The sequence below is a fragment of the Cheilinus undulatus genome, linkage group 1 (genome assembly GCF_018320785.1).
Source record: "Cheilinus undulatus linkage group 1, ASM1832078v1, whole genome shotgun sequence".
NCBI lineage: Eukaryota > Metazoa > Chordata > Actinopteri > Labriformes > Labridae > Cheilinus > Cheilinus undulatus.
Genome location: NC_054865.1, coordinates 31,050,660 through 31,070,284, shown reverse-complemented (window position 1 = coordinate 31,070,284; position 19,625 = coordinate 31,050,660). Strand labels below are relative to the sequence as shown.

Sequence of the window (19,625 nt, the reverse complement as noted above, 5' to 3'; positions counted from 1 at the left end):
TGAGAAAAAAATAAGTGTTGTGCTCTTTCAGAAGCAGCGCAGCATTCAAACTGATGGTTAAGCACTTGTTTTGTTCTGTAAAGTTGAAGCGGAGAGGCAACAACATTCTGGCTCTTCTTTTACGGGCTATCAATAATCTTTTTCTGACACATTATTTGCTGGCTTGCAGGAAAATGGGGAGCAGCACGGTCAGTGGTTTACCACAAAGACTTCTGGGAGCTGGCGAGGGCAGCGTGCGTGGGCGATGCATCCACCCTGGGACCCTGCCAGGATGTCTTTTTGACCAGGCTGCTGGAGGACTAAGGGCCAGCGACCAAGCTGCACACAAGCTCTGGGAAAAACACACAGAAGTAATTAGATGACATGACGGTCATGGAGATGAGGATTCTTTAGCAGTTCAAGCTTAGTTCACTTTTATTCACAACGTCATGAGGCACCACCACACAGTTTGTGTGATTCGGTGGCCTGCTGTTAGATTAACATATTTGGAAAATTAGTGTGCCACATCATGGAAGATTAAAATTTTCTCCTTTAAATAAAATGAGCCACCATTTGTTGGAAATGATTTCAAAGAACAACAGATATTTTTCTTCTTTATAACATTCACTATGACTTTTTTCCATTTCTCCCTATTTTTCCCTTGATGGCCATCTTATAGTGTGAAAAGTTTTACACCCACATTCCCTTTGAATTCAGCACAGCTAAGGCTTTTTGGGAAATTAAATAACCTGAGGATTGAACTACTTTAGGAGGCCCAATTAACATATTTGCCTCTAGAGGAAAATATTGCCTGAAGTTTAATGGACGGTAATTTTACGCATGGATTTTTCCATTTTAATTCTCAGAGCTTTGAATAATCCGGAGAATTTGTTTTACAGAACAAGAGGTTTTAACACTCTGCACTGAAGCTGAGGTAGTAAAACTCTTAGAGAACTGTGTGTCAAAACAAATAACATCGGGGTTACATGTTCTGTTGTGTTAATTGAACATGATTCAGTGATTTAATCCAGAACAGTCATCTGTTTTTCCTTGTAATGTGTTAATGTATCTTTCCCAGAGCATGATCCAAGTTTGGTGTTTGCAGCGGATCGCTCTGGGCTAAAATATTTTGACAGCAACTGTGTTTGACCACAGTGAATTTGGACAACGTTCCAGGTTGGTGGTGTCCCTCCCCATGGGTGACTAATCCAAGATAACATTTCCGTTGAGCCTGCATTAAGTTACACTCCAAGATGTTCATCCAAACTCTAAAGTTAGAGCTTTAAATTACTTTCGTGTTGTCTTTTCTCCACACTCCTCTGCATTCGCAAAAAAAATGGAGGTCAAATTCCTGTTCCCATCAAAGTGTACCTTCTCCAACTCTACGTCCAAATCCCACTGTGCCCAAAGATCAAAGTCTTATATAGTTGGGATAACCCTTATTACTTCTCATTAGTGGGTAACCTGATGCACACTGACAAGTCCAACAGTTGCTGCGGTCAGCTGCTGATGTCTCCAAATGGCCCCGGCCACCTCTGCGAATGAGGCTGACCAGACGCTGAAGTAGTCCTTGAGTCCAGTCTAGTGTAGCTTAGCATGAACTCCATTTACGCTGTCGCCTCTATGCCCAAACCAAAAGGGACTGTTAAAAATGGGCTTTAAGTCTCCAACGGCTCGGCTGACATCCACTGCTACAGATCATTAAGGCTCCACGGCCTCTCTCTCTCTCTCTCTCTCTGCAGCCTCAAACACACCAGTGGAGTCATTAAAGGCAATGTGTAATTAAAGTTGGAATAAACAAAGGCTTTTCCCTAGGTCTTTTATTTCTCCCTCAACCATGTGTGTATCCCTCTCTCATTTTCACACATGCTTTCTCTCTCTCTCCCTCCCTCAATTTCTCCTTTTCTCTCTGGCTCTCGGAGAGAGAGTTGACACATAAGAGAGGAAATTCTCATTGGCTCCCATGGTGGTGGCAGGCATGGACGAAGGCCCTCAGCCTAATTAGAAAACTAAATACTCTGAGTAATGCCTAACCCTGGGGAATACAACTGCCATATCTCTTACACATGTGATGTGGAAGGACCCGGAATGCCACTGGGGTGTCTTGCTGAAATATCCTGCTCTGTTCCCCTTTGCACAGCTGTCCACACAGACTCATGCACTTAAGACAGGCTCTCTTTCATAGTTAAAATAGAAATTTGTGTCCTAAGTGCTGCAACACAGCTAATGCTAAATATTTAATTCCCGCGGGTGCTAATTATGGTTGAGTACTGGCAACACGGATTCCCTTTTTTCACTCCACATAACAACTGTAAAAGCAATTTAAGCATTTTTCAATTAATTAAACACACAGTCTTCCAGTAACCTCTTGTCATTTTGCCCTCCAGGACCATAGCTAATTTGTGTAGAATAGAAAAGGGGAAGGAGTGGGGGTGGGTGCTGTTTTCATCTTTGCAAAATGCTCCTACAAAGGAATTAAAAGGGAAGACACATAATTTTCATGAGAGTTTAAAAAGATCACACTCCAGCAAGATCATTCTCTGCCTTCTTTTTTTTTATAAAAACCCTGTAGTATTCTAAGTGCAGTTTTGAATGTTATGAACCTTCATATCAGATGACTGTAACCACCAGCAACCAGCCCCCATTATGTTATCAAAGCTGTGTGAGATAGTCTGGCCATGAAGCTAATCCCTGATGTATTTTTAGTCACAACTGACTGATGAAGTGAAATTACTACATCAGTGATAAAATAGGGCTCTCTGAAAAGCCTTTACAAGATCATGCAGCAAACCAAGAGAGCTCTTTAAGCTACTGCAAGACTAAATGAACTTGTACAACAGTGGTGACAATATGCTGAAGACGACTAGAAGTTAAATTAAGATAAGGGTACATTATGCGCCTATAATATGCTGAAATGATCATTTCTGCTTTAAAGTTCTGTGTTTCCTTTGAGCCTGAGTGCCAGCTAAAAATATGAAGCCCATTTTCATAAATTAAACAGCAAAAAAATCATTTGATAAATGAAGAAAACCACATTCTAGTATTAAAATACGCCCCAAAAGTTAGTTATTTATACAACAGAACTTCATACAGCATAACAGTCTTTTATTATCTCCCTTTGTATATGCGTGTGCTTTTGGGTGCATGTGTGTGAGCTATTAGGAGGGGTAGTGGCACACCCATCCTCTTATAAAGGCCCCTGTCATTGCAAGAGATCAGAGGCTGGCTGTGAAATCCAGCTAATAGTCATTATGGGATTCTGGTCCCTACACACACCCTACCTGCTTGCCAAGGCGGCTCCCTCACACTTCATATTTGCATTGTGTCATCTTATCAGCATTCACCCAGACAGAGGACACATCACAGTGCAGACTGACAGCCGCATCACTAATATGAGTAAATATAAGTGAGGAGAGAGGAGGGTGAGGAGAATATACTGGCCTTCAACCTGCAAAAGAGAAAAAAAAATCACAAAGAAATTATGCAGCAGCACAACCTTATGACACTAAAAAATAGCTGGGACAATATTATTTTTCTCCTGATGTAAAATTAATGTCCGTGGTCTTTGTAGATGGACTGAGCATGTGATGGCCCCCTCCTGTTCTGAGCAGTGAGGAAGGGTGAACTCCAAGAACCCTGCATGCTCAGTCACTTCTGGGCCCATGCAGTCAATAAGGCTATTTCTGATCTCCGGATGGCTAGGGTTTCAAAGCCTGTTTAAATGGGCTCCCACAAAGCCGGAAGCACCAACCTCAGTCCTCTCCCTCCCCAGTCCTCTCTTTCCTCCTCAGCTCTTTCTCTAAATATTGAGAGGGAGGCTCAGCTTGCCTGCCCCCTCGGACAAGGGGGGGTGGGAGGGTCCCTACCCTTCCACATGCACAGTGGTGAGGAAAGACAGGGAAGCGCAGGGTCAGGGCTCCTGGTGCTAAGCTGTGAAAGGCAAACGTTTGGCAGAGTAATTACACGCCGCACTGCTCTGGGAGTGATTAGTGATAGTTGTCTGTTCAAAGTGTTTGGGGCTCACAGCCTTTATGGGCCACGCTTGCCTTCCCTTCGCCTAATGTTTAGATTGCATTTGCATCAGGAAAAGAGTTGCATGTGTCAACATAAACAGTGAGCCTATGAAGCTTACCAAGTGTGCATTTACTTGGTTTCAGTGATGCTCAAAATAAATTCACTATTAATACCCAGGAGAGATTATTACATTATTGCTGAGTATCTGTGATTTTGCATGATTTGGTAAATGCTCTCTTCCGTTTGCTCAAATGTAATTTGCATGGAAGGGAAAAAAACTCCTGAATATGGATATAAAATGTATGCTTTTCACATATTGTGATAAATCAAAAGAGATATCTCTTCAAAAACCTCTGATATTTAAATACTCCTTTTAAGCTTTTTTTACCAACACTTTACATTTTGGTTGCATGCCTGTTAAGTGCTTCCTGGATATAATACCTCCACTTGGCAAAGCAGAGTCCTCTCCATTCCCAGGTCAGGGGACACCACGTTGCATCGCAATCAACATGCTCAGGTGGTGTGGTCTGGGCTGCCAGCCTTTGATGTCCTCGCCGTGCTAATGTTGGCGAGCAACGTTGTCCCAGCACAGCCTGCAGATGTGCCTGCAAGCTGTAAGGTGAGCTGCGATGCTCCTGAGTATCGTGTCCAGTTGTAAAGCACAACCTGACAGAGGGTGTGGCGGAGGCGGGAGGGGGTGGAAGCAACAGGAACAGACGGATACAAGGTAGAGACCTGGGATTAAGAACTTGATGATGTTTGCACTGGAAATGTTTTGTCATTTTAGTGGAATTCATTATTTTTATTTCAAAAGAAACACATCTAATGATCTAAGAGATTGGCTTTCTTGTTGTTTTAAAAGGTATTAACTATGAAAACTCTCATAAAAAAGCTGCGGCCTGCCAAAAGAACTCATCTACCACGAGCTCTTTCCTGTTGAAAACCTTGCATACACATGCAATAGAATTTAATCCTACTGGTATCTTTAAAGGGTCCTAAAAAAATACCTTTACAAATCAAAGTAGTGTGTATCAAAAGGATGATTGGCATCATATTTCATCACCCTAATCCCAACACAGGGGCCGACTTCGACACAGGCTTGAGAGTTGGGTGGCAAAGCGGAGAAGAAACAAACATAGCCGCGGACAGACGAGGAAATACCTCAGGGACTTTCTGGGATTGGAGAAGAGGTAAGACAGTACCTGTAGTGCAATCCCTTCCAAAACTACACCAGGTGTCAGGCATTAAGGAGAGCACCTCCTCTTCAGCTCTCCACGTCTGACTCAATCACCCAGGGCAGTGTGTCAGATGTTGGACAAAACTGATACTCTCAAAGATGAAGGAGGAAGACCTAGGACTCTGCACAGTGGAGAGAGGAAGGTTTCTGAAGGCAGAAAAATAGATATGTAATTAAAAAAAAATCTTGTAGAGAGATTTCATTAAACTGTTATGATTCCCATCAATGTTTTGACATTTAAAAATTCCATTATATAGGAAGTTAGTCTACATAGAATACATGATATGATCAAGGCTGCAATAATACAATAAAAAATGACAAACAGATATGAACACTTTGGGCTTTGATGAGTTACAATACATTTAGAACTGCATTATACAGTATCCTAAAGAGATTTTCTGTTAAAAACAAAGACGACTGAGATCTTCCAATTCCCTGTATAAGCATATACTATAGAATGCTTCACTAAATTTAATATTACATTCTTAATCATAGAGTCAAGCTCTAAATTAAAAACATAGCCATCTCTCAATTTAAAAAAGTCAGCTTTTGCATGTGCAATTGTCCTGAAACAAAACAGTGGCAGCTAAATACGTCAGTACCAAGAGAGAGAAAAGAACATGGAGCCATGTTGGCATTGTTGTTACCACAGATTATACAAGACACGGCAAATAAAAAGGGCTGATTGTAAGATGTTTAAATGTATCAGAGGCATGGGTGAAGAAACTTAATACCACAGCACAGGGAGAAGGAGAATGCGACTGGGCACGTGTGGAATGCAGAGTGGCAGGAGGAAAGTGGCAATCTAAATTTCTAATGCTGAGGATGTTTCCATTCTGTGTTTATGAAACATGGCTGCCGGGACTACAAAGGTAAGGGGATACAGCATCAAAGTCTGCCCTGACAAAAACAAAAAAGCAACAATGCTGCAGTGGAATGCACAACAGAACATAATACTCCACCTCCTCCTTCTCCTCTCCCCTAAGCAGTCTCATTTGATTACAGTGTAGCAGGCCCCAAATCAACCCCTTAGTCCTATTTCTCGCTGCTGTGAGTAGGAGGTAGAACACAAGTTGCCAAAGTGGCCCAGGAGGAGAGGTGATGTTGTGGAGGAGAATCCCTCATTTGGGGAACAAAAGAACATGGGAATGGGTGAGCCAAGGTGTCCGCGGCAGAGGAGGCAAAGCGGTTGTTGTCCCGAGTGTGGTGACTGAGGCAGAGACTGCATGTCTGATGACTGGCCAGGCGACGTATCGTTTACAGGCTCCCTCAGCAGAAGCCCCTCACATGTCCATCTCCAGCCACAGAGTTTGCCCTCTACTTAAGGCAACAAGAGTCAGGCTCAGCATTACAAGCCTATTAAAAGATACTTTTAATTATGCCCAGCTCTCCTGGGATCACTTCTTCCATGAACTCTGTGTTTCTTTGGCATGTGCACTTAGGAATGGCACAACCAGAAGCACGTGTTGTTTTCTCCCTCCAATTAAAGGGCATGTTGACAGATTAAGGCTGCTTCTGGTTTGTGCTCCACTAACGCATTTAGGGAAGATGATGAACATGGGGGGGGGGGGGGGGGGGGCAAAGAGAGAGAGGGGAGAGGGGAAGAGTCTGATAGAATGAGAAAAAGAGAGATAGAACATGCACATGAACCCTGAGGGATTAATGTGTTTACATTACCTGGGCTGTGATCTATCACCAACCTCGTCAACTTCTATTATGCATCACATACATAAGCAAGCAACAGACCTGGGAGCCCCTGCAACTCACTCATACTATTTCAATTGGATTAAGTCAGTGCAAATATCTGGGGCAGAGCTCCCACACTGTGGTTTTAGCATTCTGCTAGTCATTTGATTTGTTCGTTGTATCACTTTACCTTCATGAAGGCATTGCAGAAGTACCTCCTACATGCCTCCAGAGCTTTAAGTAGTATGGGAGTTTAGATGATTACCATATGGCAAGCACCTATAGCACCTACAAAACAAACATGCTAGTTAGGCATGGAAGCCCTCAGATCATGAATCAAAACATGCATGTACACACCAGTGAGAAGAATAAGGGAATGTTGAGTATGTGGATTCACCATCTGTGATTTCCACCAACATGAGGTTTATTCTGCCCCAGCTGTAGGAGTATGGCTGTGTTGTGTGTGGCTTGAAATGGTCTGGAATCACTATATAGATGCTGACAGTGGAGTCTGCAGCTAAGAGCTCACAGTCACACTCAGGCTTCATTATATCCAATCAATATTCATTTAGTCACTGAGCCTATTGACTAGATTCTGAAATAATATTAAAGGTCATTTGTCATGTCATGGAATAGAGAAAATTATCTCCCATTTAGAAAAAAAAGGGAATATGGGGTGAATCCAAATATAGACTATGGATACAACTGTAAATACATATTTTTTGATAAAACACTGAAAAATCAATGGCTGCTTCCTGTGATCCATCCCGAGAAAATCAATCATCATCTGCACAGCTGCCAGTGTGGTGCAGGGGGCCGGCGAGGCACTGAGAGAGGGGTTGCAATCTTTGTCTGATACCTTTCATTTTGGAATCGCTTCTCATAATAGGGTCATCATTTCATCACTTAGCCCATCCAGAGCCCTGCCACTCAGCCTGGCGGGGATCATGGGGAGAGTACGGAGAGGGAGGGCAGGCGGGCCCCATCAAGGAATAAACTGAATACACACACATGAACACACTCTCACTCCATACATCTTCATTCAGGTCAATAAAAGAAAGGGAGATCACAAAAACAGAATAGAGATCAGAAAATAGATTCTCTCTCCTATAAAAGCCTTACTAGTGACTGAGAACTGATTGATTTTCAAGGAAAATTAGGGAGAAATGTTTATCAGAACATGTGAAAACTGCTTGTATTATTGTTTGCAAACAGTTATGTAAGTGTGTAGGACTCAAGACAAATTATGTTTGAATAATTTGAAACACAAAATATCAGCTTTATTAGAACCTATTAACAAGTCAAATAATAACAACTTCAAATTATCATTTAAATTTTATTGTTGCAAAAGGTTGCCCAACAGTGTGTGCTTGAGTTTGAAAGGATGCTGCATTTCGCTGACTGCTTTGGTGTCATGAGAAGACTTCCTCAGCATAGATCTGAATGAATGCAAAATAAAGACAAACAGTTACTGAGTATTTATGAAATTCATTTGAGGAAAAAAAAACTTAGCAGCGATAGTTACTAGAATGAAATAAAAAAAATATTATGTCATGCCTGTCACTTTTTAAAATGCAAAAACATAACAGCTAAAATTAATGTTCCCATCAAATAGAAGGCTATTATAGCTGTACAGGATGCCAGTTGTTTAGTCAAGTAGCATAGTGCAGTTTAATCATTTAATAACCCCTTCTTCAAAAAAAAAAAAAAAAAAAAAAAAAAAAATGCAAGGTCAAAAATAAATTACATCCATTATTTGCAGCAGATCTCCCCAAAGCATTTGGAGCGAAAACTGTTTTGAATTTCAATTGGCTTCCAAGTGGCAAAAGCCCTCAGCTAATACATCAAAGAAAAATTGGTGTCAACTAATCGGTTTAGGACACAGATTTAGAATGGTTAAAAATCCCATGAATACTTCAAGCTTTTTTCTCTCTCTCCTGTATACCACGACAGGCTTGGGAGCAGCACAGCTGACCTTGTGCGCTCCAGAAACCTGTCCGCCACTCGACATTAACTGACTCTTTAACTCGCCCCAGCCGCGCAATTAGTCCTCCACGACGCATAATGTTGTGTAATAATACCCTCTATATCCAATTTAGATTACACTTGCTCCCTCAGGCATTCTAAGTGGCGTGCATCGTCTTTCATTCACCTCTTCTTCTTCGCCACGTAAAGCCGTTTCCACGCGTAAAAAGCGAGATCGTTTTCCCATGGAGGAAAAAAAAAGCGATAAAATAAGGGAATACTGCAAAGTTTGTCATTTTAAAAGTTTAGATTCCCTCCTGAAAGCCTTTGCGCGCCTAAATCAAACGATCCATCTTTCTATACAAAATGAGCAAAACTACTCACCTACACCTCCTCCTTTATCAGTGCGGTGCTGAGAGGTGGACGCAGTTTTCATAACCTACTCCTATTATAGGCGCCGTGATCTCAAATTATGCGTCCTCCTCCTACTTCAGAGAGCCTCTCCGAACCAAAACGCATTAAGGACACATGACACAAAGCCTTCAGCGCTGGCTCTCTCCCTTTAAACTTTTTTTTTTTTTTTGGTTCATGCACTAAATGAAAATATCCCTTATCTTTAAAACAGATCACACAAGATGTTTTAATGGCAAACTTTTCCCTTATTAAATCTGGATGCACATGACGGACAACCATTCCCCTAAAAGTAGAATAATGACGGAATATTCCGCCTTTTTGGAGCTTTAAAGCGTGACATAAGTAAGGAGGATAATTGTCAGCACCAGCAGATTCAGTTCTTGTAGCTGGTGTTGTGAGAAAAAGTTCCAGTAATTAGTTGACTGTCTGAACACTACAAGAGGCTGTGAAAACGGCTCTCATCGTATCACTGTCATCTGATTAGGCTACACTGTGGGGTCGCTTTGTGTATCCATCCTTCTTTCTTTATTTCTCCCTCTCTCTCTTTCTCTCTCTCTCTCTCTTTCTCTCTCTCTCTCTCTCCTCTAAAGTGAGCGCCGGCTCCCACTGTACGAGCGTCATCACTCTTTGCTCTCTAGAGGTTTTCAGAGCGTAAAAAAACACACGTGACAGTGTGTGCACACACTCTTTAGCAGCGCCTACAGCGATCCCTTTCGGCTTATCTGAGACTTGAACTGGAAAGTCAATCAGCAGAATGAAAAAGGCTTGTAGATTTATAAAGCCCAGGGAACAATATTATAAACGGCATGTTGACCAAAGTATTTTAAACGTTCGTAAAAAATATTTTTAAGAAATATATTTTCATGTAATAATAATAATAATAATAATAAATAATTTTAAAGGCATATGTATAGCTGATAAATATTAAAGCGTAATTGGTGATAAGTGTGCCATATTAAATAGATCTAGGCTATCCGATATTTCAGCTCTGAAACATATCTGCAGTGATCAAATGAGATTACATCCCCTGGTCCTGGCGGATTTGGTGTAGTTGGCACTAATCTGCCCTGGCTTGAGGGTTTATGACTTTCTGAGAGTGTGTATCTCTGCCTGCTTTATTCCAGGATCTGTTGCAAAAACTATTTAGCCGATCGCCGCAGTAAATCGATCAAACACACGTCAATGCGCAGACAAAACACACTCCAACAATCACAACATGCTAACGCTGATAAAGTTAAGTTTGATTATCCTGATGGAGCGATTCGGCCAATTTGCGCCGTTTTACTCACTTCCCAGCTGTCATATCTCACCGATTCAACATTCGTCTGGCGTTAGAAAGTCGACGTGCACAATTGTAGTAATCCGTTTGAAAACTCCCATTGCGGATTTTAACAGAAGGCGCGCGGAGATCACGGAGCGTCATTCTGTTGTTTTATCGCGCATACTTAAATTGACGACTTTTTACGCACAAAGAAAGAATAACAAAAAAAAGAGAGAGCGCAGCAGTGGAGCGCCTTTTTAATTCCTGCCGGTATCTTGCAAGCCCATATCCTGGCATACAACAGCCGATTTGTTATTGATCAAGTGTGAAAGTGACGGCTTCGTATTTGGAAAAAAAAAAAAAAAAAAAGAGTTGGGAGTTGACAGACTCGCATGATGTCGCCATCCAAAGGGGGGTGCCAGGCGCACTTGAGACTTACTGCAACGAGGCTTGTTAAAGAGGAAAAAAATAGAGAAATAGAGAATGAGGATTGTTAGTTAACGCGAGAAAGAGAGGGAGGGGGTAAGAGAGAAAGAGAAAGCGAGTGTGTGTGGGGGAGAGGGAGCGAGAGAGCGAAAGCAAGAGAGAGAGAGAGAGAGCGAGAGAGAGGGAGAGAGCATGGATTTGGGCTGGGCTGTGGTTACCCAGCATAAGCTCGCCTTTTCCTTCGGTGACTACACCCCGAGAGGAGGAGCGTAGTAGGCGTCAGGATCCTCAATTTTTCAACTTAGCATCTTGGCAGGACATTTTCCCAAGCAAAGCCCCCGTCCGACGGGTAAAAAAAAAACTTCTGCGCGGGCATGAGAGCGACGGTGCAACTCAGATAAGGGAGCAAGAGAAAAACAAAACGAGACAAAACATCCGACGGGCAGTGGCTGGCTGGCAGCAGAGAAAACAAAACTCTTCCAACATCTCTTCCTCTTTTCATTTAATCGCTTTTACTTTTTGCCTTCAGCACTGACATTTAGAGAGGGAGACAGGCAGCGGGTCTGCACACACATACGGCTCTATGCGCTCGGACAGCAGCGCATGAGAAAATAAAGGTGGGAAAGTGCGCAAGTTAAGTGGCTCACACTCTCCGGGCTCCAGCATGGCGTATCCTCAGGGCTACTTGTACCAGCCGTCCGCTTCTCTAGCCCTGTATTCATGCCCTGCATACAGCACCAGCGTCATATCGGGACCCAGAACCGAGGAACTTGGAAGATCCTCTTCGGGATCTGCTTTTGCGCCCTATGCCGGATCTACTGCGTTCACCAGCGCCTCGCCAGGCTACAACTCCCACTTACCGTACAGTGCGGACGCGGCGGCAGCGGCCACATTCACCTCGTACGTGGTGAGTAAACTAAAGGTGATTATTCAATCTAATAGGAATTTAAAAAGAGGATATTAACTCTCGGTAAGAGCGTCCACTGTGCGCTCTGTGCCAAGTCATTAAGAAGGAAATGTGCGTCACAGCACGGATATATTACAGAATGTCAGGTCCACTGAACATGTTGTGTAAACAGAACTAATTTAACGGAGTGCTGTGCCATTACATTGTCCCTCGGTAAATTGTAATTTTCATGACTTAGCGTGGGTAAAGCTTTACCGAAGATCCCACACGCATAACCGAGAGCAACGCACCGTGGAAAGGCAATTTAGGTCACTGGGTTTGTTTCTGATCACCTTGGTCGGGCCAGTTTGAAAACGCAAATACTACAACTTCTGACAAAGAATAAAAAATGTGTTTGGTTTTTCCGGTATTTTCAGAGAGTGACTTTAAGGCATCACAAATGATACAGAGTGGCTGCACAGGCCTAGAAACAGCAGACTGATCGCAGTGAAATAACCAAAAAGGCAGGAATGTTAGGCCTAAATTATATCCTGTCAATAAGCCATCTTATTTGGAAATTGTACTATTTTATTCAAAGAATAAAAAGCCTCGAACATTTGACATTGTGGATTTTTTTTTTAAATTACTCAAACATCTGAAAGTGGAGTGGAAACAAACTTCACCAAGATTAACTTTAAACTTGTGTAACTTCAGTAAAGACTGTGTTTTTGTGAGTGCGTGTGCGCGTGTCTACGTGAGCGACCATGCGCGTGCGCGCAAGTGTGTGCGCTCGTGTTTATGTCCGTTCAACTATTTTGAAGCCGCTTTTGAAGTGACTGTACTAAAAGTTTCAAACACTTTTAATTGTGATTTTTTTTTCCCCCCTTCAGAGTTCTCCCTATGACCACACCACGGGGATGGCCGGCTCCATAGGATACCACCCTTACGCAGCACCCTTGGGCACCTACCCCTATGGTGACCCAGCATACCGTAAAAACGCAACGCGGGACGCCACCGCCACCCTGAAGGCCTGGCTCAACGAACACCGTAAAAATCCCTACCCCACGAAGGGCGAGAAAATCATGCTGGCCATCATCACCAAAATGACTCTCACGCAGGTGTCCACCTGGTTCGCCAACGCCAGGAGGAGGCTAAAGAAGGAGAACAAGATGACCTGGACCCCCCGGAACCGGAGCGAGGACGAGGAGGAGGACGAGAATATTGATTTGGAGAAAAATGACGACGACGACGTGCCCAACAAGCCCACAGACAAGGGAGACTCCACCGACACAGAAGCAGGTCGGTGGTGCAGGGAAATAAAAGGCAGAAAAAAAAATCATCAATTTTTCATCGCAGTCGTTTCCACTTAGGGTGTAAAATTGATTGCTGGTTAATGGTGGTATATTATTTATAATGGGACAATTGCTTTAAATAATAATCACCTTGAACTCCCCTCGTTTGACTTCTCAGGGGCTAAAATTGCTGGTGACGCAAGGTGTTTAGCAGTCAATTTATCTTTAAGTGCATAATAAGGATACAGCTGGTGTACTGCGCCAAAATATGGCCTTTGTATGGTAATTATATCAGTTATATCCCGGATTTGAACGGTTGCTGAATGCTTATCTCTAGAAATGGTACTACAAGAAATATATTAACAGTGGCCATGATAGTGCTATGTACAGTGTGTGTAATAATTTTGGAGAGGAGTCGATTCACCTTTTCAGGCTGGCATCCATGTTTATGAGGACATTTATAGCACACACAATGAAGGCAAACGTTCATATGTAGTCTAATTATATTTATATATCCCATTGCACTGCCTCACGTGCTCCTGTTTTATCTGCGTTTGAATGTTCCGCTTATTTGGCACTAATTCTCTTCTTTACTTGTGCTTTAGATCATAAACTGTTGAACCCAGGGGACATAGGCTGTGACAGATTTAAAGAGGAGAACCATGGCAAAGACACAGATCCCCTTCTGAGCGACTCGGAGTTAAAAGACCAGGAGGAGCGGACTACAGACTTGCTGCCGGATTCCGCAAAACCAACCACGTCGTCTCCCTCGGCGGTGCCTCGGGGGAACCAGAGCGTTGCGCAACAAGACAAGCCGTCAGATTTGAGCCATGCACCGGGTACGGTGACCAGCAACGTGACCTCTGTTATCCACTCGCCCCCCTCGGCCCCTAAACCTAAACTGTGGTCTCTGGCAGAGATCGCCACATCCTCAGACAGGTGTAAAGGCAGCGGAGACGCGCCGCAAGCTTGTCCCGGTTTGGGTCAGAGCGCAGTGCTGGGCTCCAACGCGTCGCCTTCACGGTCCTCCCCTCAGTGTCCGCTCCCCAACAGCACGGTTCTTTCCAGGCCCCTGTACTACACCTCCCCTTTCTACCCCGGCTACACGAACTATGGGGGCACTTTTGGACACCTTCACAGTAACCACGGCTCGGTGACCACGGGCTCCACAGCACATTTCAATGGATTAAACCAGACTGTGTTAAATAGAGCAGAGGCTTTGGTAAGGGAGAGCCAGAAAGTCAGAGGCCAAACGCAGGTAGATCTTTGTAAAGACTCCCCTTATGAACTAAAGAAAGGTATGTCAAACATTTAATACCTGACTATTTTCAACTCACCGCGGACTTTTATTTATTTTTTGTGGTTGCATTGAAAAAAATCTGAACAATGATGAAGCAAATTCTGAGAACAGTTATTTTCTGAGTAAATGCTTATCTTCAAAATTTTTAGTTTCTGAATGGTTAATCCTAAAAATGTAACGAGAATGGTCTTAATCGCTGCAGCCGCCTGAGTCTATTTGTATGAAAGACTAACATGTATATTTAATGTAGCATTTTTGTATTTAAAATGGACAACACACTATCTTTGAAGTAAATTATGGAAAAAAAAAATATATACACACTTGTGCAGCGATTATTTTGGGGGAACAGTTGGCACTGATGTGTCTTCTAGGCCAATTAATCCACACCAAATATTAATTTAATTTTCCACCGTGACGGATGCTTCATGGGAATCATTTCAAAATAAAAGGGTAGAGAGACGTCTGGGAAAAAAAATAGGCCTACAGCAGAAAGATATTTTTATATTCAAAGAATAAAATGTTTTATTTTATGTTTTGGTCGGTGCAAATATTCTGAACTTTTATTTTGGAGTGCCAGAAAAGTTGGAGATATTATCCATTCAGTGGGTTATTTGGTTTATTTCTTGAAATTCAAGAAGGGCCTGCTTTTTCCCTTTACATGAGCACGTTTCTAAAAGTGGATATTGATATCATAACAACCAAGAGGCGCAGTCGTTTAACCCAATTACCTTTCGTGTTTTATGCAGAGCAATCAGGTGCTGAACTCCGGTAATGAGCTCGATTTTATGCCAAATTTAGACCTCATTACTATTTTCCAAAAGGCGTGGCAAAGCTGTTAGAAAGGGACGCGACCATGCATTTAGAACATACTGGCCTATTATATATCATTAATGTGCAGTCTCTTTAATGGCGCGTTGGATGTGAAACAGTGGTGTTTGGAAAGCTCCCCCCCCCCCCCCTCCCTCGTGCACACAGGCAGATAGACAGATATGAGTGTGTAGACGGTGAAGCCATGCAGCCTTCTCTGTCCTCTTACTCTTCCAACTTCTGCAGGTAGGTGTCACACTTGCTCCTAATTTCAGGGGGGGACTCTTTGTTAATCCGTCACGGAAACCCATCCCTGATCAAATGGCCTAGTTAAAGAGAAGAGGAGCCAATGGGGCACACACTGTGATCTCAGTTATTATGAGGATTATAACAACTTTTACAAGTGGATAAAAAAAAAAGTACGAAATACAGACAGGGCCGTCATGCAGAGAGAAAAAACACATCCAGGCACACTCAGGATTATTCAGGTGTTACCTTTATAAATATTACTTTAAAGTTTTCTAAGTTTGATCTGTCCAGGCAAGGAGAGACAAATACAACCAAAATAGTATATATCAATAAACTATCATAATATTAAATCATCATTAAGAACCTGCCTTGTTTTTGGAACAGCTGTAGGCCAGTGAGCTTTATAAAGGCCTTAATATCTTTTCCCCCATGATGATTTGAAACCTTCCACTGATCATTCGTTTCTATTTTTACAGTTCACATTTAAGAGCACTGATTTTTTTTTTCTTGCTTACATTATAATGATAATTATTTATCTAATAATATCCCTTATTATTGTGATTATTATCATTATTATTAATGTTGTTACTGTTGACCTCCACTGAAGTGGGACAGCATGCTCTTGTTTATGGCTGCCATTAATCTCCATAGTTTACTTTCCCCTTCTGCAGATTGAGATCTCCCCTGAGGTTTCTCTAATTCCCTCAGCCTTAATGTCCTCTATTCGGGCCCTCTATTTTAATCTGACAGAGTGTGCTGGAGCAGTGATTGCGACACATCAGCCGGCTAAATAGCATAATTATGTTTTTTTCTTTGCTGGTCCCCCGGGGTGTTTGGACTACTCGATGCAATGTCCCCTCAGAGAGTATTAGAGTTTTATTAGAAATTGCGTTTTTTTTCCCTTCGAATTGATTGAAGAAGGAATGTTGCACAGGGACAATATACGTACTATTTCTAAGCTGTAAATCAAATGTGTGAGACATGGGTAAATAGTCTGACGTTTATATGGCACGCTGGGTTTTCAGGTTCATGTGTGGACGTGGTTGTCTGGGGTTACAGCAGCGCGAGCACAGCGCAGGGCCGGTTAGTAATAATATGATGTTGTATAAACTTCATAGATTATAAAATGTAGGAGATATGTTGGAGGTGGGCCATTTCAACTTTCAACTTGATACTAAAATGAAGCAGAGACATGCCTGACGTCTACGTCAGGATTAAGACACCTTGAAATTGTAACTTTTCATAATGTGCAATGCTGTTTATTTTTATTTATTTGTATTATCATTATTTTGAATGTTTATCATTGTGTGTAGAAAAAAGATAACATTCGATGCCATATTATTATTATTATTATTATTATTATTATTAGAATTTTAATTACGGTTTTCTACATCCTATTTTTTTTTTTTATATCGAGGGAGATCTCGCGACAGCTATGTTGCCACCGTACTTAAGCTCACTTTGTTCAAAGCTTCGTTTAAGTAAGTAAAAAGGACTCTTTCCAAATTAAAATATATCCTTAATAATGTCCAATATATTCTATTTCTGGTCATGATCATTTTAAAAAATCCAGTCAATTAAAGCTCGGTGTAGAGTAGACAGTGGGTGGAGGAGAAAAAGTGCATCCCTCCATCAGAGACGTGCTGCTGTAGCCTACAGGAGAGATGCTCTCTGCAACTTTATACCACTCGGTCCCTGCGCTTCCCCTCCTGCTTGAATGGCGTGTCGGTTCATTGTTGGGATTGCTACAATGTGAGAATACTAAGTAGGGGTGAAACCGTTCCCACGTGTGAAAATGGGAGAAAATAATCCGACAGGAGAAGAAGCAAGAGGAGGAAAAAAAAGAGGATAACGTCAGTATCTCTCTCTCTCTCTCTTTTCAGCGGCGTTGCCGTCGAGTTTACGCACGCAGATTCCTGTGTGTTTGGAAAATAAAGCCGTCTTATTACATTACAGCAATTAGACCTTTTTTTAAGTTTGATAGATTTATACGTAGAGGCTGAGGGCCGCGACTCGTGCTTAATTATCAAAACTTGATCAGTTATCGCTGGGAAAAAATGATTAAATATCAATTCGGAAAAGTAAAACGCATACTTTAAACCAAAGTCTTCTCAAAACGAATAAATACATTTTGACGCCTGTTTATTTGTGTTTGTCTCCGAGGCCTTCAGGAAAAGAATGGTAGGAATGCCAGAGAAAAAAAAAAACGTTTGCCATGCTCTAAAATAAACTGCATCTTTGCTTTAATGTTTGCATATTTGCTCTAAAAGTAGACACATTTACGTGAGTACGTCGGTGTATTGGTGCCACGAGGGGCCCGTTCAGCGGTGACTTAAAATAATGCTAATGAGGCTAATGAATAACAAGAGTAAACCGTGGTTTCCTGTTTGTATTCGACACTTTAGGGAGCGGTGGCACGAAAATGACGGGAAAGTTTACACTGGCTGCTGTGGCTCCGTAATCTCTAAATTGCTGGGCTTATCTCTATGAGTGTTTTTGCAGGTTTATCAAAGACAAACTAGCTGTCTTGTAAAGTGTGTCAGGAAATAAAAGAACGAAATATGATGCTATTAAATTAACTAAAAATCAGCCTTTCAAAGTAAAAGTGTAAGTTTTCGCCTCTTAAAGGGGCTGCCAACCAATCGGGGCTGCTGTAACTAATCCTCAGATATCAGTGCTATGGCAGGAGATTTGCTTCAGGGGCAGACTTGTGAAGAAACTTGGAGCAAACAGATTAGACACCTGCTACCGGACAGCTCCATGGACGCCTTTTTAAAGCTACTGTATGTCAGATCTCAGGGTGAAACCGGAACCTGTTGATAAATGCACTACCAATATCAGTGCACGATTACTCTGCGTATTACGGTGCTTAGTATAAACAGCGCTCTGATAAAGCGTCCCTCTACACGACATTAGGGTCAAATTCAGCTCAAATGTGTAAATAGACACCTAGCTGGATTTGACCTGCACAGATTATTCACAGGGGCTATCATCGGCTACATGATGGTGCCAAATGTGATATAAAAGAGGGTTGGAATAAAAGGAGAGGGTCCATTAAAGAAAAGGGAGTCAGGATGTTTGGAGGTCTTTTTCTCTTTAGAAGCATCCTTTTGGCTAAAACAAAATATAGATATGTTTACTCTGAGTATGTGATATTTAGTTGTTTATTTAAGCAAATTATTATAAAAATTAGAAATATTAAAATTCCATTATGTTTAAAACGTAAAGTGAGGGCCAGAGCACAGTTCAGTATCTGCTCTTGCTATTTCATCTTTTCCTAAATGAAGGCAAATTAAGGACACGATATTTCATCATAGGTGCACAGCAGAGACAGCAAAGGAGGGTGCAGACTGTAGACAGCATATGCACTGTGTTTGGGCAGCGCAACTACTAAAACAAATTTAGCCTAACACTGAATCAAACAATCGAGGCTCTGACATGTGTGAATAAGCACACGCTTTAGGAATCCTGAAAATTCATGTCAAGGTAACCTGAGTCTCAAGCGTTTGGCACCTCCAACATTCATGTTAAGTGGAGTTATAAAACGCTCTTGAACCCAGTGTAAAGCAGCCCAGATAAGGTGGCAGAGAGTGATTTACCACTGTTTTTTTGCACTTCACACACTGTTTTTCTATTTCTCCGTGCAGTTCCTCTGGGAGAGATTACACGTGTAATTTTCAGCTGTGAGATGGTTTAAGTGTGCCCTGTGCAACCCCCCCTACATAAATAAAACATTTCTATGAAAAGAAGGGAAAAAGGGGGAGAAAAACATTAACGAAGAGTGATGAACTATGAAGTCCTCGGAGGCCAGAGGTTGAAGCTGGGAGAAGTTAGGGATTCAGTTACAGCGGCTAAAAATAATAGCTGTGCATAGATATGGTTGAATTATCAAAATGTGTTTATTAGACTAAATATAAATACAAATTATTATAGATCATTTCAAGTGATTTAAACCCTCGAATAAAAAGTTGAATTATTTTTATACAAAGATGTTATAACACAAATTCACACATGCTCACTCAGCAAGCACCATGACTCGCTGAAAGGGGGCTGCTCATTGACCAATCTGCTCTGACAGCAGTATGGCGTGAGCTTCTGACCCTGTGACT

The 19,625-nt window shown here is 42.0% G+C and overlaps 1 protein-coding gene across 3 annotated transcripts; it reads left to right on the top strand.

The window, feature by feature from the left end:
• Window positions 1–11,236: 11,236 nt before the first annotated feature.
• On the top strand, window positions 11,237–14,757 carry irx5a (iroquois homeobox 5a). Of its 3 annotated transcripts, none has more exons than XM_041790581.1 (3): window positions 11,237–11,882; window positions 12,759–13,167; window positions 13,766–14,757. In XM_041790581.1, exons 1-3 carry the CDS (start codon window positions 11,703–11,705, stop codon window positions 14,473–14,475), a joined length of 1,299 nt encoding a protein of 432 aa, XP_041646515.1. In that variant the 5' UTR covers window positions 11,237–11,702; the 3' UTR covers window positions 14,476–14,757. The 3 variants fall into 3 exon arrangements, with proteins under 3 accessions (XP_041646515.1, XP_041646506.1, XP_041646497.1); XM_041790572.1 differs by having other exon boundaries at window positions 11,237–11,889; XM_041790563.1 differs by having other exon boundaries at window positions 11,237–11,904.
• The last annotated feature ends 4,868 nt before the right edge of the window (window positions 14,758–19,625 follow it).